The sequence below is a fragment of the Ascidiella aspersa genome, chromosome 5, assembly GCF_963924565.1.
Source record: "Ascidiella aspersa chromosome 5, kaAscAspe10.2, whole genome shotgun sequence".
NCBI classification, from domain to species: Eukaryota; Metazoa; Chordata; class Ascidiacea; order Phlebobranchia; family Ascidiidae; genus Ascidiella; species Ascidiella aspersa.
In genome coordinates, this window is record NC_139451.1 from 23,009,376 (window position 1) to 23,036,480 (window position 27,105).

At 35.0% G+C, this 27,105-nt stretch overlaps 1 protein-coding gene across 1 annotated transcript in view; it reads right to left on the reverse strand.

Moving 5' to 3' along the window:
* The window catches only part of LOC146145465 (multidrug resistance-associated protein 1-like), a 29,293-nt gene continuing 2,188 nt past the window's right edge, over positions 1-27,105 (reverse strand). Inside the window, exons 6-35 of the mRNA XM_083389513.1 lie at positions 26,877-27,016; positions 26,369-26,497; positions 25,027-25,112; positions 24,650-24,773; positions 24,135-24,309; positions 23,659-23,779; positions 23,117-23,250; positions 22,463-22,564; positions 21,987-22,088; positions 21,660-21,806; positions 20,993-21,141; positions 20,168-20,294; positions 19,483-19,728; positions 18,766-18,948; positions 18,284-18,395; positions 17,938-18,043; positions 16,715-16,877; positions 15,810-15,930; positions 15,259-15,348; positions 14,643-14,793; positions 14,103-14,262; positions 8,532-8,622; positions 7,982-8,090; positions 6,863-6,989; positions 6,326-6,427; positions 5,510-5,656; positions 4,600-4,758; positions 3,260-3,426; positions 2,668-2,862; positions 1-1,786 (exon numbers count right to left, since the gene is read on the reverse strand). Coding sequence (XP_083245639.1) covers positions 1,678-1,786; positions 2,668-2,862; positions 3,260-3,426; positions 4,600-4,758; positions 5,510-5,656; positions 6,326-6,427; positions 6,863-6,989; positions 7,982-8,090; positions 8,532-8,622; positions 14,103-14,262; positions 14,643-14,793; positions 15,259-15,348; positions 15,810-15,930; positions 16,715-16,877; positions 17,938-18,043; positions 18,284-18,395; positions 18,766-18,948; positions 19,483-19,728; positions 20,168-20,294; positions 20,993-21,141; positions 21,660-21,806; positions 21,987-22,088; positions 22,463-22,564; positions 23,117-23,250; positions 23,659-23,779; positions 24,135-24,309; positions 24,650-24,773; positions 25,027-25,112; positions 26,369-26,497; positions 26,877-27,016 — 4,074 coding nt within the window. The 3' untranslated portion in view covers positions 1-1,677. The remainder of the gene's footprint in view (positions 1,787-2,667; positions 2,863-3,259; positions 3,427-4,599; positions 4,759-5,509; positions 5,657-6,325; positions 6,428-6,862; positions 6,990-7,981; positions 8,091-8,531; positions 8,623-14,102; positions 14,263-14,642; positions 14,794-15,258; positions 15,349-15,809; positions 15,931-16,714; positions 16,878-17,937; positions 18,044-18,283; positions 18,396-18,765; positions 18,949-19,482; positions 19,729-20,167; positions 20,295-20,992; positions 21,142-21,659; positions 21,807-21,986; positions 22,089-22,462; positions 22,565-23,116; positions 23,251-23,658; positions 23,780-24,134; positions 24,310-24,649; positions 24,774-25,026; positions 25,113-26,368; positions 26,498-26,876; positions 27,017-27,105) is intronic.

Genomic DNA, 27,105 nt, shown 5'->3' on the forward strand with positions numbered 1-27,105 from the left:
GTCTTCGACGCCAATAGCTACAAAATGTGTTGTTATAACGAGGTAGGTAAAGCAACGAGTCATAACAGTAACCAGCTTATTGCGTACTGTTGTTTAAGTTAAGTACAATGAGCTAGAACGCTTCAGTCATTTGGCAGCATTGGTTTAAAACCATTAACGAAAAACAAGATTTGGCATTGTTGTAGTAATAATTTCTTGAACTGGTAAGATAAATTAGCATTATAGGATATTAAATTTCTAGTTTTGATCGGCATTACTAGGACACTTATTTACACGGACATTGGTACTTATCTGTCAAAATGTATACTCGGCAAAGTAGGATGTAATCTTTTGGGAAATAGAGTTTTAAACAGACAAGGCTTCTCGGTTTAACGGTATGATATGCTTGTAGAATTGCCAACAGTCCAAATCTGAGGACTTACTAAATGCTTTAAAGTATCGTCTTCTACACACAAGAAACAACAGAGTAAAGGACTGAACTCATGAGAATAAAAAACGAAAGAATATGAAGTGAAACGAAAATTTAAGAACACACTTTCAAAGTTCGTCTACGGGGAAAAATTACATGTAAAAGTTCTCTCTAGCAATTTGACTATTTTGTATCTTGTAACTACATATATTTATTCTAAACTTTGGTTGAAGATTCGGTCTAGTATTTTGAAACTGATGTAAGCAGGAACTTTGCTGTGAAATTTACCCTAGTTGTCCATGGAATCTTCAACTTATACGATATTTTTTAGGATGTGAGACTTAACACTACGAAAAAAAGTTTTAAAGGGCGTGGGGTACAGAAATCCATAGCAACTTCCAGAAGGCATTCATTTAAAACTTTATAAAACAAATGAGAAAACAGTTTGCCAAACCAAAAATAGAATACGCTATTTTGGTTTATCAAAGGCTTCAATTCGATTACCACCTATCAACCGTGAAACTGTCGCAGTAACATGAAAACCATAACCAGCACCAGTTGAGCAACCGTATTAGTGATAAACAAAAATTGCCGTAAATGTAATAGCACAACATTCAGTCTTGCAAAAAAAAAAAAACGAGCTTTGTAAGGTGGGCCTACATCACCGAAGCCGTAGCTTCGTTTTTGGAACCAGAACGAAAATCAAGCGGAACTTTGTAAATCAGCGGCAAAAAAGTGCCTTAAAGGAACTGTTCACATGTTTGACATTTGCCGCTTCATACATCGAGCGCAGAGGCAGAAAACGGACGTTTTCCAAAACTTTTGTGTATACTTTATAAAGGCAAACAATGGTGGTTAAATATGAGGCACCAAACATCAGTACATAAATGGTTAAGAAATGTTAATTTAGTGTCAAGACACCCAATGGCACCCCTAAAATCGCTTCATTTAGAAGCAACAGAATTTTTAGTGACCATAAACTTCAGTGAACAATTTTTTTTTTTAAATCCAAAGATGCATCTATCAACATTGCTAAATGAAATAGCAAGATTTGAAAAAATGACGAAACTTAAAACCGCAATGAACCTATTCATCATAACAACTAACATGAAACTAGGGAAAAATTAGATATAAGCTCTTCTAGTAACAAACATAACAGCACCGTGTACGAAGAATCATCCAAGAAAGGAGATTTTAGAATATCTAGTTAATCGACATGCAGTATAGTAATGGCCCTAGTAGCCCTAAGTCCTGGCCATGAAATAGAATCAGGCAAGGCCCGCGTCCTTAGCCATGCCGTAGAAAATGCCTTTGGCCTTCAAGAGATTTTGCGGTGTGTCGAATTCGGCGACCACGCCAGCGTCCAGGACGATCACTCTGAAAAAGTGGTTCACTTGTGATAATAAAGGTAGTTAATTATTATTTTGAAGGGACCGCAAATCTCGGCTGATACAGATTTGCCACAGAATTTTATGTGAACAATTCAAAAACCTTAAAAAAAAATAAAAATAAAATTTATTTTTATTTTTTTAACGGCACTTATAAAACACATAAAAAAATAACTAAGTATATTCAGGAATTTAAAAAACAAACTTAAAAAAACAAAACAAATGGTTTTTAAAAGACTTTTCAATATTGAAATCAAATCGAAGACATTCAAATACTTCAAAGACATTGTGGCGACCCTGTGATGCGTTTGAAAGACCAAACAGGTTAAAATATTCAAAGCTTGAATTTTTTTTTTCAGATGTAGCAGAATGTGTTACGGTGCCGCGCTAGTACAAGTTCGGTTAATGCTAATTCCTCGAAAATATTAGTTAGAGGCATTTCCCCTCTTTAGGTATTCAATTTCTTGTTAAAAAATGAATTTCAACTAAGCGATATAAATTAAATTCGAGAAATCTGTTAATAGTTTAGTAGGGTGCAACTTTCGTTAGTTAGCAAGTATCATTTATTTAACGATAAACAGTGCCAAACTAAAAAAAATAAAGAATAAAGAATAAAAAAAAAATTAACAAGTAACAGCAAAACCCCAAATGAACGGGTGAAATTTTGAAAACTAATGCGCCAATTTAACCATTCGAGCTGACAAAACGCCTACCACATTCCCAATTTCCTAGCCAGGCCGTTTTTCCCAAGCAGCTATATTTCAATTTTCTCTCAGAAACAGTGTATAATTTGTATATAGGTAATTTAATCAAGGCCTAAACAAACACACAAAAACTAACGCCGCCAGAGCGCCTAAACCCCTTAAATACCGAGTGCTGTCCAGTATGGTGTTGAGACGATGGGCGATGGTAAAAGTGGTGCAGTCGGAAAACTGAGTGCGAATCGTGGCCTGGATCAGGTCGTCGGTCTCGAGGTCCACGGCGGCGGTTGCCTCGTCAAGCACAAGGATCTTGGAGTTGCGCAGGAGGGCGCGCGCCAAGCATACAAGCTGCCTCTGGCCGACACTGTATTAACACGAATCGTATTGTATAAGTAAACAACTCTATAGAGATAATCGAAACGTTCAAAATGACACCTTCTTCTTCTGTATGGGCTTTGATATTCTTACTACAACCTCCAACCATTATGCTCCATAAAATTGTATAGGTTTCTTCAACTTAGTGCTATTGGTTGTAAATGAGAGCCTTATTGTTCTGTTACGTTTTTTTTGCTGAACCTGCTTTGCAGTTAGACTATAACTTAAGATTTGAAAGCGGTGTCACTTAAATAACCTTCAGTGCTACAGTTTAAATCACTTTTTATCCTAATAAAATAATTTTATGTCGATTAAAATGATGCAAATCGGACATCCCCAAGCAAAAATGGCTGTACAAATAAACAACAATTCCAGGCGACGCTCACCTCAGATTTTCTCCTCCCTCGCTTACTTCGTGCTCAAGCTTTGATGGGAGAGCAAGCGCAAAGTTCTTAAGGTGGGAATGCTCCAACGCAACCCAAAGCTCGTCATCTGTGTACGCATCGAACGGGTCAAGGTTCATGCGCAGAGTGCCCGAGAACAAAACCGGGTCCTGTGGTGGGAGCGACTGGTTAGCTTTTCACGTTCTAAGGTTAGCGTGGTCGATTGCATCCTTTTTAGTTTTTGTATGTCTTTCATTATATGACGCTGCAACGTTAACAAGAACGAACACTATGGAAAGTCAGACAAGAGACGAAGGGTGAATAGGTTTAATAGAGGTTCCACGTTGAAAGCTAAATTGCAGCCGTTTAAAAAATCTTTCCACGTTCTATGGTGAGCATTTCAACGTTCTAAGACAGGGGTTCTTTAATTTTTTTTTGCTTCGCGTGGACCACGAGGCAAAATATTTTCAAAAATACACAATCAAATAGACTTTTTTCATAAATTTACGTCACAGTACAATAGACTTGAAAAATATGCCGATAATTCTAGTAAAATGGAGTCTAAATACACTCGGTGCTAAAACGTTTTATTTTGAATTAAACTGTTTTCTTCGAAAATTTGATTACTTTTTAAATATACACTTAACATATCACTTAGGCCTTCATGGACCCCTAAAATAAGTTCACGGACCACCAAGGGGTCCACGGACCCCAGTTCAAGAACCCCTGTTCTGAGGTTAAAATGAGTCATTGCATCCTTTTCAGTTTTCGTATGGCATTATATGACGTTGCTAAATTAACAAGAACGAATACTGTGAAAAGTCAGACAAAGGACGAAGAAACAATAGGTTTAATCGAGGTTCCACGTTGAAAGCTAAATTGCAGCCGTTTGAAAAACTAAGCCCGGAAAATCCGATAATATTGGTATAAATATGAGTGTTTAGTTTGAATCCAAAATTAACGAATAGTATACTATACTTTGATCTAACAGTTTTGATAGGCAATCAGATCTGTCGGCGACAGTGCTGTAAGAAAATGTCTGGGCCTAACTTTAATCTGAAAAATTACTGATTTGACTTGACTTAGTTCTTTCAAAAAAAAAAAAAAAAAAAACATTTTGCTCGCTAACCGTCAGGTTTTTGTTGTTTACTATGCAAAATAAGGCTTTGGAACAAACCAGTTACAAATTTTCATGGTATGGAATTTTTTTTGGATGAAAATGACTTGACTTGGACTCTTACTAGGACTTTAAAATGCTTTGTTTACAAACATGGCTTATACTGTCCAAACCCTTTTGTGAAAACAAGTGTGCTTCATGACGTTGTGTTTTACCCGTTCTTTACCTGTGGAATGATGGAAAGCTTCGATCGCAAATCGAGCAGCCCCATCTTGGATATGTTCTTGCCGTCGATCATAATGCAGCCGTCCGACGCCTCAATGATGCGGAAAAGGGCCAGGGTCAGGGACGACTTACCCGCCCCGGTGCGACCCACTATGCCGATCTAATAAAAGCACGAAAAAAAGACAATCAAATATAATATGCAACATGTACGACCTTATAGTTTTGGTGGTTTAAAGCGAATTTTGGTAAAATATTTTTTTGCGCTTTGTTATAAACATTTTTGGAGCAAATTTTAGAAGCGTTTGCAAAATACAGCGAGACAACCATTAATTTATTGTTTTATAAACAACATACACAAGAAACGGACACGTCTTATACCCAATCAGTTCCAAGACATTGTGTTTAGTGTACCAACCACCTGATCCCAAAAGGTAAAATTTAGGCTCAGCAAATTTTTGAAAAGTACTATTTTTCTGCTAAGTAAAATAACTAGTTAACCCTGTGTTAAAAAATCATCACAAAAAACAACGCAATGAGAGCAATTTGGGCCTTCGGGCGCTGTAACAAGCATATAGGAAAGAAAACATGTGCATATCCTAATCCAGCGGTCTTATTTGTCTTTTCGTGACTGTAAGCCGATTTGAAGAAATCCCTTTTGCATCGACTTTCGTGCCATGTCACTCTGCAATCAAAGTTTTACAAACTCAGTCAATGGATTTTTTCGCGTTTACTGTGTTAGCCTTTAAAACGGCCCCCCAAAATCACCACGTTTGGCAACCTAAATAATTGTTGAAAAATATTAACTGGTTCTCTCATGGAAATACAACCGAAAAATTCGGATTTCATGGCGCCCTTAGCTGAAAAGGTTACCGACCCCTGAACCCAATTCATGGTTAATAGTAGTTCTGTACCTTTTCGCCTCCCTTGATGTCGGCAGTTATTTTCTTGACGACGAGGTCCAGCTCGGGACGGTAGCGAGTGCTGTAGTCAAGAAACTGGATTCCACCGATGGCCGGCCAGTCCTTGTCCGGCTTCTCCGACTCGATTTCGAGAGGGGCCTTTTAAAGAGCAAAGAAATTTGCCGCGATTAGAAGTGACACTGACATGCCGAAACTCTTAAATTTTAAAATCGGATGAAATTTTGGCACAACCGAATTTATTGAACCTCATTTTTTTCAAACGGTTTCCAATGGCTAACTTGCAGCCAAACTAAAATAGAGAATACATTCCATCTTTATATTCCGTTAGTGTTGATTAGGTTTGCTTTCGTGAGATATCAAATCAACAAATTTCAGCAAGTAAAGTGCGAATTGGCCGTTGATGAGAGTTGATAACGTGTGGGTGGCAGTTAGGTGTTAGATAACTACTAAAAACTATTCCTGTAACGTATTGGTAAAATAATTCATTTTGTTCTGTAAATTGATTTTAACCAAGTGATGTGTGCTGATTGAAGTTTATAACATGTAAGGAAGGTCCTAAAGCGTTTTAAAGACATACTTTCAATTGTGTGCGTGGATAACTGGATAACAAGTTCTCTTGTTTGAAGTGGTCGTGACATGCTTCTCTGTTTAACACTGACTCGCACGGAATTCTAACATCCACCAGTTGGCCTTATTCTCCAGTGTTTCAAACAATTTGTGCAAAAGTTGTTTGCAAAATTTTTGTGTTTTATCGAAAATTCTCTGAGTGAGAAGAGAACCGAAAACACTGGTTTGAAACTTGCTTACCTCCTGGACGACGTCACTGTATTCCTGAACCCTCTCCACAGCCACGATGTTGGTTTCCAGCTCGCTCGATTGTCGAACCATCCAGTTCAACGTGTTGGTTATCTGTGGAAATAATTAACTATAAATGACTTAGTTGTTCGTGAGCTGCGTACGTAATTTTTCTTAGTACAACACAAATAATTTTCCTGGTCAGACAAATCAAGGACGAAAGCTGAAATAATAAGCTACGTCGACAGTCTAGTAAATAGGGTTCAATATTGTTGGATCTTAAAGGTTAACGGAATATTAAGATTATTTGAAGGACCAATTTTTTTACGCAGTGACTTAAACTTTGTTTCGCCAAATACAGGCATCTTTAAAAAATTTCAAATCTTCTGAAGTTGATTGATAGGAAAATTTTCGCACAAGGGCAAGGTTAGGCCTAGAATAATTCAACCCAACGACCAAGGTCATTTTACTACACTTGTCTTACACTCGTCAGTGGTCATGCAGAACCAACACTTTGCTAAGCCGGTTTTAAATATCTCAACGTGTTACCTGCATAGCGTAGGATATGGACAGGCCCACAATGCCAGCATCGATGGTTCCTTTGCCGGTCACAGCAAAAATGGCGGCGAACAGAACGATGCAGTTTCCCACCAATTCCAGGCGAAGGGCAAGCCACCTGCCAAAGAAGGATATTTGCGTTAGCGTCGAGGGCAACTTAAATGGGCTAGTAACAATAAACAGAGGGGTTCGGTCGATTGTACCATCTATACCAGGGATGTCCAACCTGCGGCCCGCGGGCCACATTGCGTCCCGTCTGAAATTTTTGTGCGGCCCACTAGTCATTTTCACTCCCAAGTAGTATTTTAAACGTTCAATATTAGCCTAATTTAAATGTACCAGTCAGCCTTTAGGGGCGCACTAATAGTACAGTATGGGTAAAAAAATATGTATATAACTATAAAGGCCCGTTATAACTCTAAAGAACAATACTTCATTTTGAAACTTAATAGGTTCTGCGGCCCATTAAATTATTTCAAGTGTCAATGCGGCCCACTATAATAAAATGTTGGACATCCCTGATCTATACCAATGATCTCCAATCTATGGGTCGCGATCCAATGTGGGGTCGACATCACTCAAAATTCCTGCAGTTTTAGTGATTTCTTTGCGCTCGTGGTTTAAACGAGTGTAATAAACATGTTAAAACAAATAAAACAAAATCTGGACTTGCGTATAATTTAAGCATAATAAATCGCTTGTGATATGCAGTTTAAACATTACTTATCTGAAAACAAACTGGGGTCGCATGTAAATGCTGATCTCAGTTGATTTAAATTGGGGTCGCATGTAAATGCTGATTTCAGTTGATTTAAATTGGGGTCGGATAACAAAAGAGTTTGATACCACTGATCTATTCGTTTACCCCGTTTACTATCTAACGACACTTTTTTAATATCTAGTGCTAAGGAACGTTTTGACCGAGTTTAGCTGAAATAAGACACGATTGTTAATCGGGTATTACAAATTATGCAACACAAATATTTTGATGGCATGTGACAACTTGCGCAAAAATACCGGAAAAATCTACATTTCGAAATGTCTGGCAGTAAAGCAAGGTTACAATAGGCTGTTAAATCGTATAGAAAAATAAGCCTTATTGAGTCAAACCTGTTGGAGACAATGTTCGGATAGTAGGACATCTGGTTCACATCCACCTTATATTCATTTTGTTTAATGAAGCTTCTCTGTAAGCCATAAGCCCTGATGGTACTTGCACCTGTGCAACAAGTTTTGGGATCACAAAAGCGCAGTTTTATGGTAAACTCAGGACAACGACCCTGTGTAAGAGTTCTGTGCAATGCTAATAAGTTCGAAGCTTGTATAATCACTATTTAGTTGGGGTTAAATACGGACTGATCAAATAGGCACTCGCTATAAAAAAGTCGTTAACCGATGTTTGTAGTTTACAATGTTCAGCAGTATTGTAGTTTACGGCAACATTCAGACCGGAACCAACGCTTACACTTCTTATAAATAAATAAATACGGAGGAATTTTAAGCAAACCTATTCTCCGATTAAAATTAAGCTATGCTTAGGTTAATCGCAAAGTGCCTTAGGCAGCGATTTTATTGCATAAACACTATTTGAAAAAAATGACAACGTCGTTTTTAATTTTTTACCGACTTTTCAGAAAAGAAAACACATATATATATTGACCTGTCACAGTTTCACCAAAATGAGAGTAGATAGGGGAACGACTAATTGATTCCAATCTTTTAAGTTGCCTTGAGGTACGAACATAAAAACGCTAAAAATAAATAAACAAACATAATAATAATAAAATTTTTTAAGTGTAGTTTAAAGAATTTAAGTAAAAAAATAATACTTACATTATTCATAAAAAATGATTTAACAACATCTATTTAAAAACTTAAATATTCACTATATTTGTAATATTATTTGAATTTCACTATCCAACAATACATCAAAATGACAGAAACCTTAAATTTAACAGCTCAAAATGACAGAACCTGGTTTACCAGCACTAAGTCAGGCTGGTGTTGAGACTTAAACTCACTTAAACTATTCCCAAAAAGAATACGTATTAAGGCAACAGTAGTCGATTAAGTAGATTACTGCTCTGAACTCTATCCTGTCTAACCTTGACAAACTAAACAAATGAATATAAAAACAAGGCACACAGTAAAGTAAGAACGCAGAAGTAAATAACACAAAAATAAAAAAACAGCGATAAAGAATAAAGTCGCAAAGCACATGTTTATTTAAAGATAGTAGTAGAAATGCCACATAAAACAACAAAACAAGTGCATACTAAAAAATTCCAATCAAATAACTTTAATAGAAAACATAAGCCTTACTGAGTCAAATCTGTTGCAGACAAAAAAATTTCCCTTTGAAACATTTTATAGAAAGTCTGACTTTAAATTAAAGCTTTGCTTTTTAGGGTTAATCACAAAAACTTCTTACGGGTGATTCAGAGTCACAAAAACAAACGACCGACTACCAAAAGCTTTAATCGGTATACAAAACAAAAATTCATGGAATTCACAAAAATGGAGTCTTGTTAGTTGGTATGTTAGATCGGTAAATTAGCTGTTATAAATTATTTAAATAGAGTTTAGACTATTGTGGGTTAAGTTCATCCCGGGTTAATACACAAATCAACTTAATTCTGTCATAGATTATTCACAGGTTGAGGTCAGTACAACAGTATCTATAGCAGTGCTTTTAAACCATGTGTATTGTACACCCTAGGCCAGTGGTTCTCAACCTGTGGCATGCGTACCACTAGTGGTACGTGAAGTCATTTTGGGTGGTACGCTGTAGTATGTTTTACTGTAAAGTAAAATTACAGTTTTACCAAAAGGATAAGCATTTTTTTATTGTAATAAACTATACATTCATCGTAATGATTGTATAGTTTAATATTTTATGGTTCTTAAACTTTTTGGAACATCTATGCAAATTTATTTTATGACATTACAGCAAAACAACAAAGAAACACAAAACTTGACTACCAGCAGGGTTTTTTTTAAGGTTTGGTTTGGGTGACCGCTAAGTAGTTAAGAGACCGCAAGTGTTTCATTTAAATACCAAAAAGTTGCAAGTCCAAAATTTGGGAAAGCGCTGCAGAAATTTTGGGGACCGTTTCGGTCCCCCAAATCACCCAAAAAAAAACACTGACTACCAGTATCTTGCACGTTTAAAAAGGGAAACTTTTTTGAGAGTAGTGGGCCGCATTTGTTTTGAAATTTCCGGGCTAACTAATTAGCTAAGGACCCCTGTTAACAATCCTATATACATTTTGAGTAAAGTTGAGTTTTTCGACAATTTGTTAAGGTACGGTACGCAACAAGATCATGCTTGAGGTGGTACGCAGTGAAAAAAAGGGTGAGAACCACTGACCCGACTGAATGGAGTTTACAATACAGTACAACATGTATTTAAATGTACATAGCTTGTAAGATACTATTTTCTATTTGTGACATTATAACTTTTGATAATCTAGTAAACTAGTTCTTCATAAAGGTTAATAAATAGTTCTTTTTGCAGTAAAACAGGGTGTATGTTTCTATAAGTTTAGCGCGTTGTGTGGGCTGGGGTGTACAAATTCTTCAGTAAACATAAAAGTGTGTACTGTTTCAAAAAAGATTGACAAGCACTGATCTATAGTCGCTTTAATGCCATAGTCTGGCGGTTCATCCACAGCATCTCTAACATGCATTTTATAGGTTAGGTGATTAATGATTATTCACAAATTAAATAAACAAGAAAGGCATCAAACCATTAAAGAATGAAATACATGCAAAAATTAATAATTGCAAACTCCTTAACCTTCACTGAAATTTTAATACCCATCTATAAAATGATCTTGGCCTTCAGGAGTTGTGCTGACCAATAAAAACTGCACATATATCATAGTACAATGGGGCAGACTTGGACAACTAGATCTATTGTAGCTCTTTGAAATTAGATTAGATTTTATTTTTTTAAATTAGATTACAATGAGAAGTAGAGCATTTCAGTTTTCTCAAATTAGACTAGAATTAGACTGAATTGTAAAAAAAATCAACAGGAAACTACAATTTGGTTATTCACAATCAATTAAGTTTAAATTGCAACTTATTCTCATATGAATGTGAATGGCAAATATTATCTATGGTAGTTCTGTAGTTTTAACATAGCCTATTAATTCAAATTATACGGTACTACAAATGTGGTGGGACAAAGTAGAATTTATGGTAAAATCCAAATTAGACTAGAACTATAGCTAGAAAACACAAGCCTTTCACAAATTATATTAGAATTACAAATAGTAACATTCTGCTATAATTCATTTAATAAGGAATCTAGAATTACCAAATCTAGTTGTCCAAGTTTGCACCAGGGGCCATTAAGACAGAAAAAACACTACTACTCTAATGACTGTGCTATGCAAGCTAAGCGACACACCTGGTATGCCCGAGGTGAACAGTTCAAATTTTTTTGTGCAATTTATACTACTATCTTTTGTTATAACCTGCCCTTGATTAAATCAATGATATATGGACTGATAATGGTTATCCAAATAAAGGTTACCGGGGACTTCCATCCTTTGCAAAATAATAAACTAACTCAACATAAATATTTTTTCTTAAATCCTAATTTCCTAATCTATCTTTAAAGGAATGTCTTTATTACCCTGCATTGCAGTCAAAACTTTGTCGCAAACATAATTTGCTGTTAAAAACGATTAACACTGGCAACTGTGCTTCTTCTTTTTTCTAATATAATATCTATTTGAAGCTATATTTAGTTATTGTAGGAAAAAATAAAGTTAGTTAATTAATTCCAACAATTATTTGTGCAAAAAAGGTAAAATGTTAAGATTATTGCGCTCTAAACATTATTCAAGTAGGATAACCGTACTATTTTTATCATGCTAAAAGTTAGTACTCTACTTGAAACAAAAGTTTAACTGAGAATTAATAGTTTCTAAAAATTAATAAAAAAGCTATATGTTTGCAATTCTTTTCAATATCTATAATGTTTAAATTTGTTTATGGCTTAACAATTAAATAAAAAATCATGCTGTAAAAAAATTGTAAAAACTTGATTTCAATCTACATTCTCAATTAGCATGCTTGGCAAAATACAGTTAGTCATTCTAAAGTGATTTTATGTTAGGAATTCACCCGTTAAATTAACATAAACAAACCTGAAGAAAGGAGTAAAAAACAACAATCGGAATAAGCGATATCATAAACAGCGGCGTCGCAAATGAGATAATAAATAAAGTCCCCAAAACACGGAACAAACAGCTGAGGAACCAAGAAATAATTCTGAAACAAAAAACATTTTTAAAGCACAGCATGTTAATCAACAACTCACAGATGTTAATTTAAATTAAACGTTAAAAGTAATTAATGCATTTCAAAAAAAACGTTTAACAGCAGTGGAACAGACAAGAGGGAATGAAGTAGTTTACTAGCTGTTTAATACTTTAATATATAAAACACGGATGGTGGACGCATTTGCAAACGAATTTTTGGAATAGGGGCGACTAAAAAACCAAATGAATCTCAATTTTAGGCTGACTTTACAATATAATAAAATAGGGTTTTAGAATTACCATAGCAAGTGCACCCTAGTGCAAGGACGGCGAACCTTTTCATCGCACGGGTCACAAACACGACCTTAATCCTTACAAAATGCACAAGTGGGTGATATATTTCATTATATGCTAGTTTTATGCGAAACTTTGCTGCTGCGTCGTTTTAAGTTTATCGTACGGGTTGGTAATTCAGGTTTTCGGACGATTTTCAAATTTGGATTCCACGAATATTAGGAACCTAAATAGTTAATAAATGCTGCAGCATTTTTTATGGGATTAGAGGAGTTCAGCGGAATGCTTTTCACTATGGTCACCGGGTATTCACAATTTTTAGTCTGTGAGCTTCTAATTTCCCGCCAAACTTTACGTGTTACAGTGATAAACAAAATGCTTTTAAATGACTGCTTTCCTGTTAGCATTTGGTTCCTGTTAGCATAAGTGCAGTTAATGTAGGCCTATACCCGGCACCCCTAAAATACTTTTGCACGACCCACGGATTGGACAGCCCTGATTTAAATAGCATAGTGCTATTTAACGAAGAATTGTGGTTTTACATTTAACATTTCCTGAAAATGATTGATAACACTTCGGTATTTTTAGAGAGACAAGTGGGTCACAAAATTTTAGGTGGGTCACCAGCCATCCCTGCCCTAGTGTGTGATTAAAGAAAAATGACAACTTTGCATCATGGCTTGCTTGTGCCTATTATTTACTATAGAACAGTGATTTTCAACCGGGTGCCCATTTTATTTATTTGGGGGTGCCGTAAGCCATTTTTATTATTTGGGGGTGCCGTAAGCCATAAAAGGTTGAGAATCACTGCTGTAGAATAACATGTCATACCTAATTAGCAAGTTATCCATGATGTCGACATCCTTGCTACATCGATTGATGATTCTTCCAGTCGGCGTTTGATCAAAGAACCTCATGGGAGCTCGGAGCAGATGAACCAACATTCTCTCGTGGAGAATTTGAGCGGCTCCCAAGGCGGCAACAAACAGAATCACTGACTCAGTCATGACAAAAACGCCTTTGGGGAATTAATGATATGTTGAACAAAAACTGAATGATTCAGATGATTCAGTAATCACTGAAAAGCTTTTTTTTTTTTTTAAATATTACACCAAATGATTGAGAAAACTTAATCGGAAAAAAGCTTTATTGTAAGATATATTTTTTTTTTTTTGAGAAAAGAAAATATTAGAAAAATCTATATCATCACAATTTTAGCTTGGTTAAATAAGTTTTCGCAAATGATAATTCATTTATTTTTTTTTTTTGAACAAAACAAACGAAAAAGAAAAGTTAAAATTTCATGATCAGTTATGAAAAAATGCTCATGCATGAATGTAAATGAATGCTGGTAGAGTCAAACAAATTGCAAGCAATGTACAAAATTTCACAGGCAATACATTATTCTTGTTTTCTGCAAAATGGCAACTAATAATTCAGCTTCGTAAAAGAAAAAAACATAGAATGTGTTAAAAACTGGATTATTTAAACTGAATTGGTTCCCAAAATGAATATTGTGTTCAGATATATGGTTTCAATGTCTTACGACTGCAAACACCAAGTATCCAAGCTGCCTTTGACTGCTATATCTGGTTGGAAACGACTGCCTGACCTTTAATGTTTCTTGTTAGGGTTCTGTCATTTTGCAATTAGAAATTAACCTGGACAAAGTAGTAGAGCAGTAGGAGTGGCACAATAACCGCAGCAAACCAAGGCGTGCTGTAGATCACTACCGCAAAAGTGGCAGCCGTCATGAAAAAGGTCGCCAAAAATCCACTTAAAGTCCTTGGAATGACTTCGTCGATAAGATATATGTCCTTGCTGTATGGCCAAAGAAACACTTTTGTTGATATTCGACAGTTTCACTTTACCACAATGCAATGGCAACTAATAATTAATGAAACTTATTAAAATTAAACTTATGCTAAAATAAAAACAAGGTTCAATTGACATGCACTCGGATTCGTCAATTACTTGTATCTTCATTATTAGTGTTTATTAAATGTTAAATTAATTATAATAGGCAATTTTTTTCTGGGTTAAAGAGATGAAATTATATTTGTTCATAAACAAAATCAGCTAATTGTCAAATTAATTTTCAGCCAAAAAGGCTTCCAATCCTGCCAAATTCACTTCAATCTAAATACCTGTACAATTACATCACATGCTGTTCAAAAAGACCCCGGCTTTAAAATACAGACCTGAATCTGTTTATGACCCTTCCCAGTGGCGTTGTATCAAAGAAAGCGACAGGTGCGCGAAACACTTGACTCAACATGCGGTAGTGCATTAAAGCAGCAGCACCAACAGAGCCGTAGGTCATCGAAAACGATGAAAACATAACCAGTATAGCTGCAATGGGTTTCAGCCAAAACAAGCCAGTGAAAATGTTGCCTTAGCATTATAAATGAAGTGAAATTCATCGAGTTAGAGTTAGAAGGGAGGTGTGGTTCTCATTAAAAAAAGAATTTTGCTCATAATTGTTATAGAAAACAACAAAGAACAGAAATATTAGTAAAAAAAACTTTTACAAAACAACAGAAAACAAGAATCTCAGTAAAAAGCATTTACAAAATTTTCGGATTTAACCATACCAAACATAAAATACCAAGAAATTGGGTCAAATACTGCAACATGATTAAAGTAATTTGTGGATGCTATCGGTCTATTCCAAAACCTTGAATCATTCTAAATAAAAGTGCAACCTTTTTTGCAAGATTGGAGTTTTTCAAAACGAAATATTCAATAAATGAAAGATAAATTTATAACAAAACAAAAAACATTAAAAAAAGAGGTACCACTCAAAAGAACTCATACCCTGGAATAGCCCCAAACAGCCATAAACAGCAAGTCTGACATCGGTTCCATTCTGTGTTCCATCAGGATTTATCGGATCACTGCTCCATTCTGTTTTTAAATTTTAGGTCAAATCTGTTCCCATTTTTTAATTTAAGCATAGGATAAGGACAAGTTTTACTTGCATATTTTTCTTGCATAAGTTCACTCTGGAAGAGCGGGTGTTTATTACTTAAGTTGCTTTATGACCTTAAGATATGACGGAACTTATGACCTTACCCGTTTAATTTTATAGGTTTTGCGGCCTATTCTTCTAAATGGTTAGTCATTCCTGTTTTAAACCATTTAAATTCACAACTCAAGGCGGCTATGTAGTGTCATTTTCAATAAAAGATTCGGAAAACAATAATCACTAACTTTTCAATGCCAAACCAAATATGGTTAACAGCTATGAATAAAAAACATGCGTGTATGTTTATTTCATCATTGTCAAAAGTTGAAACGTTTAAAAATAACTGTTTTATTGCTTTTATTTGGAATTTTAGTTCAAGAACTTGCCATTCGAAACTTACCTGAAAGCCAAATGCTCGAATAGATCTGAGCTGCATTTTGTAGTACGTACAACAAACAGATGACAAAGCACAAGAAGTAACCAATCGAGCTCATGTAGGACACAAAAACAGAGAGTTTGACCTGAAATGCAAACAAATTTACACGAAAATATGAGCATTGTATAATCCTATGCATTGAAATAACTGGGGTTTTTGACCAAGGCCGCGAAGTCGGAAAAGGACTCAACGAAATAGGTTTACAAGATCAACTAATCCCGAGTCCAACGTGTACCTACGGAGTAGCAAATTTAACAGGTAGGGCCAAACATTCAAAGTCCATAAATAGTATATAGGGTGAACTATATTCCATCTACATTATGTGGCTTCGTGATTGTGTAGCAACCCTGTGAATTGCTGAATGTCCAATCTATATGTATTACAGGGACGGGCGGAACGGTCGTAGCCGGCTAGAAAGTTAACGGGTCGTTTACAGCTTCGCTAAAATCGGACTAGACTTTTTTTCGGCCTGAGTTGGACTAGGGCAGGGGTTTTTAAACTGGGGTCCATGGGTCCGTGAACTTAAGGGGGTCTGTGAAGGCCTAATTAAAACATTAGTGTATATTTAAGAAGTGATCAGCTTTTCAAAGAAAGGAGTTTAATTAAAAATAAAGCGGTTTTGAACTGAATGTATTTAGACCTAATTTCACTTACACATTTTTCGGCCTGAAACCAGCAGATTTCTGAGGTTTATTTACATTGTGACGTCTTTTTTGAAAATTTTCTGTCTACGGCAGTTCACGCGAAGCAACAATATAAGGGTCCGTAGTTAAAAAAAAACTTAAGAACCCCTGGACTAGGTTCGCAGCCCTGGGTTTCGATCCAATTTGTTTGAGTTTGCCAAATTTGTTTGAGTTTTTGCAACTTACACTGCCAGTTTCTGCACTTTCGGCGGCGATCAGTTTTTCATCCGGCGCCTGCTTTTTCTGCGGCAGCTGACAGTTGCGTTCTTCCTTTAGTTTTTTTTTCATGGGAACCAGCTTGCAGGTTGGACCGACTGCCGACTGAGTAATGGCGTCGCGACTTTTCTGTCTAATTTAAGAAAGCACAAACAAACTGTCACCTTATTTCAAGGTGCTAAAGGAAATGCTGTTACAGTCCAACATAGTTTGGCTTAACACAGAAAAATAAATGTTCATAACAGTAATGTATGGAGCTAGATAATTGGAGAGGGGACTTATGCACTACCGAATGTTTTTTTTAGTGATCATATTAAATTTTTGAAAACATTAATAGTGACTGCTTTCGTGAAATCAGCATTAAAAAAATCAAATTTTTGGTTGTTCTTTTGAATTACTTAGATTTATAATAATTGAAAGTACTATAATTCGGCAGTCAAGTATAATTTGACTTACGACAAACAAATAAAACTTCAAACAGCTCTATAAGTATGGGCCTACACAACTGATGGGGGCGCGAGCTAAAGCAAGCCATTAAGGCAAGAGAAAGAAAAATCAATACAGAATGATTTTTTTAATAAATTGTGTTTACTTTTGTAAACAGTTTTAAGTTAGTGATATCGTAAAAATTCAGCTAAAAAATTGTATTTTGTAGTTGTTTAGGGTTGCCACACATTTTTAGGAAACATTTTCAATGACATTAATTTACAGACTTTTTAAAACAATTGTTTCGACTGTCATCAAAACGTGTAGAACGCGCAGTAATCGATGTAGGCCTAATCTTATATTTTTTCTGAGACAACAATCGAGTCTAATGTCGCATTCCAACATCCATCGAACACTTGCACTGTGCACACATCATTGTTACGCAAGATGTGTGTTTTTCTAAATGTGTATTTTTGCGGACCGTTTTAATGAAATATATCAGCCCAAAAACTGTCTTACCATGGCATGATACGGCGTGTAAACTTAATTACAGCAAGTTTTACTTGCATATTTACGCACGAGTTTACTTTTGAAGAGCGGGTGTTTATAAGTTAAGTTGCTTATGACGTTACGACCAATCGAAATTTTAGCAAATGCGGCCCATTCTGCTAAAAGTTTGGTCATCCCTGTTTCAAACCATTCAGATTCACAATTCAAGCGGCTATGTAGTATCATTTTTTTTTAAATTATTCGGAGAAAAATTAAACCTTTCCAGTTTCCTCCTGGCATCCTGCATCGGATCCTTTGCAAATTCAACATCCACTGCCTCTTCTTCCTCGTGGATTGAGAACATGTCTTCAGCAATTGACAACACTAGATAAAAACAAGAGTTTTATGTTTTGGGTGCTTGAATAACAAACACGGATAAACAGAGATATGCTGTAAGCGTGATGCTTGATTTTGGCCATTCAAATTATTCTGCCTCTAACTTTATGTTTTATAAAGACCAGTGAATAAGGCTGGAGTTTTTCACAAATGCTAAGCTATATTTTTTGAGTTAGTTGGAGTTTATGTCACATTATTCTCTCTTTTTAATACACCAAAATTTGTCACCTGTGGGATCTCCTTCATAAAACTCGTCATCATCGTCTTCGTTTTGAGCATAATTCCTCAAAAACTCGGCAAACGCTCCATCTTTTGCAAGAAGTTCGTCGTAGCTCCCAGCCTGACAAAAAAAATCGATTTCAAATTTTTCAACATGACGCATTATTAATCATTGCCCAAAACGCCAACTTAAGATAACAATTGGCGGTTGTAGTTTACAGCAGATCTAAAACCTGTTTTTTTGGAACAGGTGAAACAAAATTTAATAAAAAATCAAACACCTAAAAAAATATTTCAAATTAAAAATTAACCAGAAAATTTTACCTTCAACCCAGACAAAGATTTTATCCTACTAAATTTGATTGTGTGCTGCTTTTCTATAATTCAAAAAATTTAGACTGGTCAAATAAACTACAGGAGTAAAAAATTAATGGTAAAACAACAAAAATCAAAAAAAAAATCATTAAATTTAGTTTATTTATTTTATTAACCTCTGAAATTTGACCGTCGACTAGGACAAATATCTTGTCCACTTGGGGCAGAAACGCGAGGCCGTGGGTCACCAATATTCTGGTTTTGTCATTGAGGCAACCTTCGGGGCCCAAAACGTGGTCAAAGATGTTTTTTCCCACGTGGGAGTCAACTGCGCTGAGGGGGTCGTCAAACAAGTAGATCTGTCGAAACAGTTTTTCACATTTCAAAATTTGATGCAACATTTGTAAACTACTATTATTTTAGCTTAATAATAATGAATTACAAAGCCAAAGATCCATATCATCTTGATTATTAAGACGTTTCAAAGGAGCTTGTATCATCTTCAATTAATGTAGGAAGAAACGTCTTAATAATCGAGATGATGTCGATCTACTCGACCTTTTTGGCACTTAATTGGTCTAAGTCAAGTCCCAGTCAAGTTATAGTTATAACAAAGTTCTGGTCATAAAAAGTAAAACTAAAATAAAAAGTAAACGCTAAAACTCAAATTGGTTAACCAGCTTGATTACGAGCAATAACTCAACTAAAAAATAAAAAAGCAACACATTAAACCGGAGTCACCAAAACAACCAACCTGAGAATCGTAATACACTGCCCTGTTATAATTATAACAAAGTCCTGGTCATACAAAGTAAACATTAAACTACCAAAAATTGGTAAACGAGCTCGATTACGAGCAATAACTCAACTAAAAATATAAAAAAGCAACCAACCTGAGAATCTTGATACACAGCCCTCGCAATAGCGACTCTCTGCTTTTGCCCACCGGAGAGGTTAATACCTCTTTCGCCAATCTCGGTAAGGTCGCCGGCGGGTAGCATCTCAAAGTCGGCTTTCAGCTCGCAAGCTTCCACCACGTCCTGGTACTGACACACGTTCATTTCTTTGCCGAACACGATATTGTCGCGCACTGTCAGGTTTTGAATCCAGGCCTGTTGCGGTACGTAAGCCACCGAACCCTAGAAAATGATTTATGTTTTGTAAATTTATGATAGATAGATCGAAACTCTGGAGGTTTAAGTCGAGCAGTACTGCATAACGCCAAATATTGTCCAGCTTAATGCAGGACGCACATTAGAAGCACTGCTGGCAAAAAGTGTTACACCCTTTTCTATGCGAAATATAAAATACCGCCTTAAAAATGTAGCAGGCGCTTGAATCTAAAAAAGACATGTGTTTAATACAGATGCTGTTGTAGGATATATGGGGCAAATAAAGCAAAGCTCAACTCACTTGAACAGTTTCTGGCAAAAAAGTCTTTTCACGTCGTTTTAAAAGTGGGTAAGCGCAATTATAAAAAAGCCTATCAAAATGTTGCAAACGCTAAAAATCGCCAAGGGTGTAATACATTTGCTGTTATAGATACTACAGGGCAAATAACACCAAAGCTCGACTAACTTGAACAGTGACCGTTCCCTCGCTTTTCTCCATGTCTCCGAGCAAAGCCGACATGAGAGATGACTTGCCGCAACCAACCTGACCGACGACAGCCACCAGTGATCCTCGTGGCACCGAAATGTTGATGCTGAAAGAAGAGAAATGACAATTAATCGAGGTTTGCACACGCTCTGTTGCCATGTTTGAATAGATGCGGGATAAACGGGTTTGAGTTAAATATGTGAAATAAACCAAGGTGTAGAATGTAGATCATCTTGTTGTTGTAAAACTTTTTATACTCATCCAAGCCGTCGCTTAACGGTGTGACATTCGGCTTAGCTTATTGACCATACAGTACATTAAATATAAGGCAATTACAACGCCTACTAATAAAATCCTAAAAGTAATTTACCAGCACCCATTAGGTCTTTTGGACAAATGATTGGTTTGAAATTAAGTGTTTTCATTAGACATTTTTTTAATTTGGTTTATTTCTTATTTATCTTTAAGTTTAGCATAAAAAACAAATTGGCTGCTATACGTTGCGTTATGTGTTATTTTTTAGTTAAGATATTACTCCTAAATCTGACTTGACTTGATCCAAAACGGCTTGACTTGAAGTTTGTTTTACAAATAACTTGACTCGGACTTATTCATTTAAAAGTGACTTGTTTACAACACTGCCCTGAGGTAAGTAACAGTCATAGTTCTCATGCCCACCAAAAACTAAAATCCCGGATTCTTCCATGCAAAATTGTCCAGCATGAGAAACGAATAGGCTCTGAAGCACGCTGCAAATATAGTTTGGCCAGGCTTATGTAAGCAATTAAATAAAAAAAAACTTACTCAGATAAAATGTCATCTTCTCCCCAGTTAAACGTAGCATTTTCCACTTCAATGGCATTCTTGTGGTTTGCTTGATCTCTGCTTACATTTAGTGGATCGAGTTCTTCATTGTTGAGAAATCTTTCCAATCGCTGAAGACTTACACTCGCCTGATAAATAAAACAACTTTGTTTGAAACACATACTGTAAAGGGAAAGATGTTTTTCACTATTCATCAATAGGGATGTCCGACAATATCGCTTTGGGGCCAACACGGATGCGAAGTGGGAATAACGGTACTTGTCCGATACTCAAGTGGTATCGGTGACAATCCGATACAAAATTAAATTGTGCATTTAAGCCATGTTTTGCGATTCAATGCAGAGTTTTCTACTTATACAGCTAGATTTCCAAAAAGTATTACATTAATATTGAAGATACAGACTTTCCAAGTCAAAATAAATTAGAGCTCAATACCCTAAAATTCTGTACAATAGATTAGAGCGATTATAATTATTTGGCCATAGGTTTGACATAATTTGGTGTCAATCGGATTGCGGTACTTTTCGTCCGTAATTTTGAGTATCGCATAAAAACATAAATTATTGGACATCCCTAATCATATACACATAAATTACTTCCTCAATACATTTTTAGCTTAACTGCAATTTTTCAATTTGAAACTTACCTGAACAATGGAAGACACAACCATCGGAAGCATGGTCAATGGAAAGCGAAGAATGTTGAATAGTGAAAGAGAAACAAACGCCTTTTTAGCATCCAGAACATTGTGCTTGTCGGACAACACATAAACAGCAAACGTCGTAAGAGAAACCTACAAAAAAACTGTCAGTTACAAACATGGCTACATGTTATTGAATTTAAAGTAAGGTTCTGTAACAGAAGACTGGGATAAGGATATACCAAGAACTTGTTGTTTACATTATTCATTAAGCAGAAAAGAAAAAACTTTATTTAGCTTTTACTACACTACTTTGTTAAATAGTAAACATACCATAAAAGGTGCACAAACAAAAGTAAACGATGAGGCAGCATTCAAGTATGCTGCTTTACGTAACTGCTTCAATTCTTTTGAGCGGATCTCAGTAATTTTGTCCTAAAAAATAAATAAATCACAGGATTTTTCTTGGACAGTGCCTATGATTGAACAGGTATGATTTAACAATAACGTACTGGACTTTTTGCAGAAATCATCCCAATAAAATATAATTTAATAAAGTCATGAAGTTTTGCAAGGCCTTAGTACAAAAAATATTAGCGTTAAGTTAGCATAGGCCAGTATTGCTTCAAAAGGACTATGTCACAGATTAAAGAATAATACATTATATAAATTAGTTGATTACTGAAAATAGCATTTACTTTTTTCAATTATGCAAATTAATAAAACACACGCTTTTTTACAAGCTAACACGGGGTGAATTATGAATCATTCAGCTAATTTTTTTGAACACTGAGGTATCACAACTATACCTTGAAAGACATTTCCCAGGCATACATCTTTAGAACCTTGATACCATTGAGAATTTCATTCATTAGTTTAATTCGGTCATCCTTGAACTTCATTTGTTTTACCTGCACAAAAAGAATTCCAGAAATTAGTCTGACAGACATCACAAGTTTTGTTTTGGTGCTTATAACAAACGTATAGTCCTTAAAACGATTTTGATGCTAGTGTAATTGGTAATAGACAGCCAATCAGCTGACTGGATATTGCAACATTTAGGTCTATATTGCAATTACAACAAAAAATTAGCAAGCGCATCGCACATGGTAAAACATCCTAGGCAACAATAGTTTCATGAGCAATCGAGGCTGACCAATCACCAAGTACTTCTAAAACACGTCAAAACAAAAGGCAGGTTAAGTAATTAGTGCAAACAATTGACACCACAAAAATATACAGACATTGTGCCTACATTTTTTGACATATTTTTGACTGGGCGAGTGTCCAATGGAAAGAAACTAGCCTGACTGGCCAGTGAAAATTTTAATTAAACGTTTCATCCTTGCTTTTACTGTTTGTAGTTTAAGGTTTCACAAAACAGAAACAATAAAAAGGATTTAACCAAAAACCAAGCAAAATCAAATAAATTTGTAAATGATAGTATTAGATTATTTATTTACCTGAAGAGCTCTAGCCTTGCTAGCAATTAGGGCATTAATCGGAATTAGAAGAATCATAACAGCAAGACCGGCCAGAACAGATGGACCAAGCTCTTGCCACAAGAAGTACAAAGCAAGAATAATTTGAAACGGACCTAAACGAATTATAGACAATTAGTAATGGAAGACAAATCCCATGACAGGGACATAAAAGTACAGAGGCCATACTAAGGGGCAATAGGTAAATCATAAGCTTGACCAACACAGTTGAATTCTATTACAGAGTTTAAATCCATTGGAGGAACAGGATTATAAAATATGCCTGCAATATTTACATTAATGACAATTAATGCATATTCCACCACACACTAACATGTGGATAGACGGTAAATGATGACAAGGTTGTTAAGTCAGCTAAAAATTACAGAATTCACAAAAATTAAAAAAAAACTCTTATAAAAGTATTCGGCAGGTGTAATGTTTCCACCTTATAGGTACAATTAAAATATATCTGATAACGCTATTGCATAAAAAATATTCTGATGCCGACATGCCATACTAACCAGACCAGATAATGTTCAGGTAAGACATGAGGTCCATGAAACGCTGAGCATCTACGGACATGAGATTAACAATCTCCCCAACTGTGCTGTCCTTACGTGCAGAATTGGACAAGGACAGTGACTAAAGAAAAGAACATATTTAAAAAATATTTGAATCTACATAAGTTTTGTATCTCAACGATTTTGTGATAAGTTGGAAATAAAATCAGCCTGAATAATATAGAGAAGTGATAATAAGCCAATCTTAAGTAGAAATATTTGTGAGAGGTTTATTTGGAATAATAGGTATTAGTGTATCACTATGGCACATTTATTTCAAATATATCTAAAATACATGGGAAAAAATAATGACTTAAGTTAAGAGTAAATTATGATAAAGATCTAAAACAATTTCAGCCACCGATCAGAATGAAGAAGCTAAGTGTTACTGTTTAAGCAATTATAAAATATATACATATAGAACTACCCAATCTTACCTTCCTATAGATAGCAGCAGTAATTGCAGATCTTAGCCTCATGCCAACCACAAAACAAATGTGGAAGTACTGCTGTAGAATCACACTCTGCAGCATTGCCACCACAAACAGGGAGATAGCTAGAAAATAGCCTTGCCATAACGGGACATCATTCAGTGTGAAAGAAATCAGACCACTGAATGTAAAGTATTATATTTGTGGAAAAACTAAACTCATTGAAGTCAAATTCTATTTGGAAATTCAAAGCCCGTACAGAAGTAGGTAGCATATTGAACATTTAGAATAACTCCTTAATCTTTTTCTGTTGAAAATAAAGAGTTAATTGAAACGTTCAAAATGCTACCTACTTCTGTATGGGCTTCAAAATTGTTTAATTTGTCTTACTACAACCTCTAACCGTTATTCCTCATTCCTCAAATTGCATTGTTAGTTGTTTATTAATAAACTTTAAACCAATAGATTTGTAACAAACATGAAAACTCTTACAAATGAGTTTTACTAACAAAATGTGTTACCTCAGAAGTTGAGGACTGACAAAGGAAAGGCAGTCATTAAATACTTTCAAGAAAGAACTAATCAGAAAGTATGGACCAAAAGTCTTGCACATGGCCCATAGAAGAGAACCGTTTTTCTTTGATTCTAAACACAAAGCAAATACAAAGCTTGCATTAAAAAACATAGAGATATTATAGAGCGAATGTATTGTATATAGTTAATCAAGCAAAATTATAACCATGAAAATCGTTGTCACAAAGTCAGTGAAAAAACAACAATGCTGTACAGGTATATTACAACTTTATTGTTTACGGACAAATTTTTTTTTAAATTACCAGGCAAAGGCAAGTAATTACGGAAGTTTATTATTGACAGTTTTTTGAACAATCAATCTCACTTTTTGGTTGGTGTATGAGAACTTCCTCTTCGTTACGAATTTTGCTGTTTGTCTTTTCAGTAGTTGGCTCTATGCTAGGCTGGAGGCTGAAAAACAAATAACGATGTATTTACCTGCATGGTTATTACAATGTTGAAACTATGTGGAAAAAGAAATGCTACACAATAATAATAGAAAAAAATTTTTGTAAACCAAAAAAATCTAAAAAAAATGGAAAAAGGTAATTACGTATATCGGTATATGCACATACTTTTTGTTAACTTCCAAATGTTTGATAAATTAGGTAACTCAAATCCAACACGCACATTTAGGGTTTAGGTCAACACACACATTTAAGTGACTAATATTATTGCCAAAGTTACATTTTTAGTTCCAATGTACTTTTTGGTAACATAATATAGGTACAGATTATTTTTCATCAAAAGACTGCATCTCATAAACCTGGCTGCAAAAAGCCATTTTAGTTTCATGATCATTTTTTAGGTATGTAATCCTAAAATATAAAAAAAGCATAAATAATTTGGTAAAAGCACAGAACAGCAGCACACTTAAAATTCCTAATCTCCAAATATAGTATCTGATCAAAGGTTTAACTGCATGCTCATGAAGGTTAACAAGTTTAAAGCCCCATAAAATCTGTTCAGTGGCTTAAATCAGTAATTCAAACGGTTTAAAATGCCCGCGCTAAATAACCTTAAACACACAAAACAAGCTTTACTCTGAAACAGTAAAGTACACATTCCTGTTTACTTAATGTGGGCCGGTTTGATGTTGATCGTAGTAAACATGCATAACAAACTGTGTGGTGTAGTGCTACTACCATGCGGCTGCGCTACAGCGACTTTTGAGTATTTTTTCCAGTAATTTGAAATCCATTTTATTTAATATTTTACAATTATACATATAGTATTTACCCAAAACACAGCACTGAGTTAGCAAAAGTTTTAGACTTGAATAATAAAATAATTTAAGAGTAGCGATAGGAAGCAAATTTGATTATAATCAACATACAATACAGCATGACTATAAAAAAACATGAAAATAATAGTTTTAGTCATTTTAATATTAAACAGCTATATTATCACAGACATTTTTTATATTTTTTATTTCATTTGCACAGCTATATGTATTATATTTTTAGTTTATTAACTTAAAAAAATTGAAAATGAAAAGTATGAATGCCTGTTTATAAGTTCTGAAGCAAAAAATATTAAGAAATACAACAATATTTTTGGTACTGAATCAGACCGGAATGTGGAGTTATTATGCTGCAAAAATTGTGTTTGCTATTTTACTTAATAAACAATTAAAATATTTGAACAATCAAAAAAACAGCCCTTACTTGTTTTTGTCTACTTCTGCCTGCCAGTTTTTCAGGAAATGCTTAGCGATGTTTGCTGACTTGTCATTTTTGTTCAGGATCCACAGATCACTGTCGACCAAAGGTCTTTTGTATCCCAAGACTACCATTCTGATTAAGAAAAGGCAATGTTACAGACAACATAACAGATTGCAACTAATTAAAGAAAAGGCATATGTTTATCAACATATTGCAACATAACATAAACACAGTTATATTTGCTTACTATTTTGTGAGTTAGTAAATAATAAAAGGATGTTAACAGTAGTATCAAGAAGAAGTAAAACCTGAATATTACTGATGGATTAAATTATTAAAACCGTTTATATATATTATATACAGATTTACCACATTCAATAAAATAAACAGCACTATAAAATTACGTTTTTTTTTAACAAATACATTTTGCTCATAAAATTTCTTCCAATGTTGAATGCATGTGTATATCTACTGGTAAATACAATTGTAAACTCTATATATCTATATAAACCTTGTAAACCACCAAAATGACATTTTAGACAAAAATGTTGAGCCTTCTTCAGGACATGGTTTGTGTTTGGGTATTTGATCTTTGTCAGGTGAGCCGCTCCTTTTACCAGTTAAGCTGATTTCTTCAGAGTCAGCAACTTTCTAAAAAGCAAACAAAGCTGCATTATTACGTGTTACTTTTTACAGGGCAACTAATTACTATTACGGTGACACAATCGTATATAGTTATT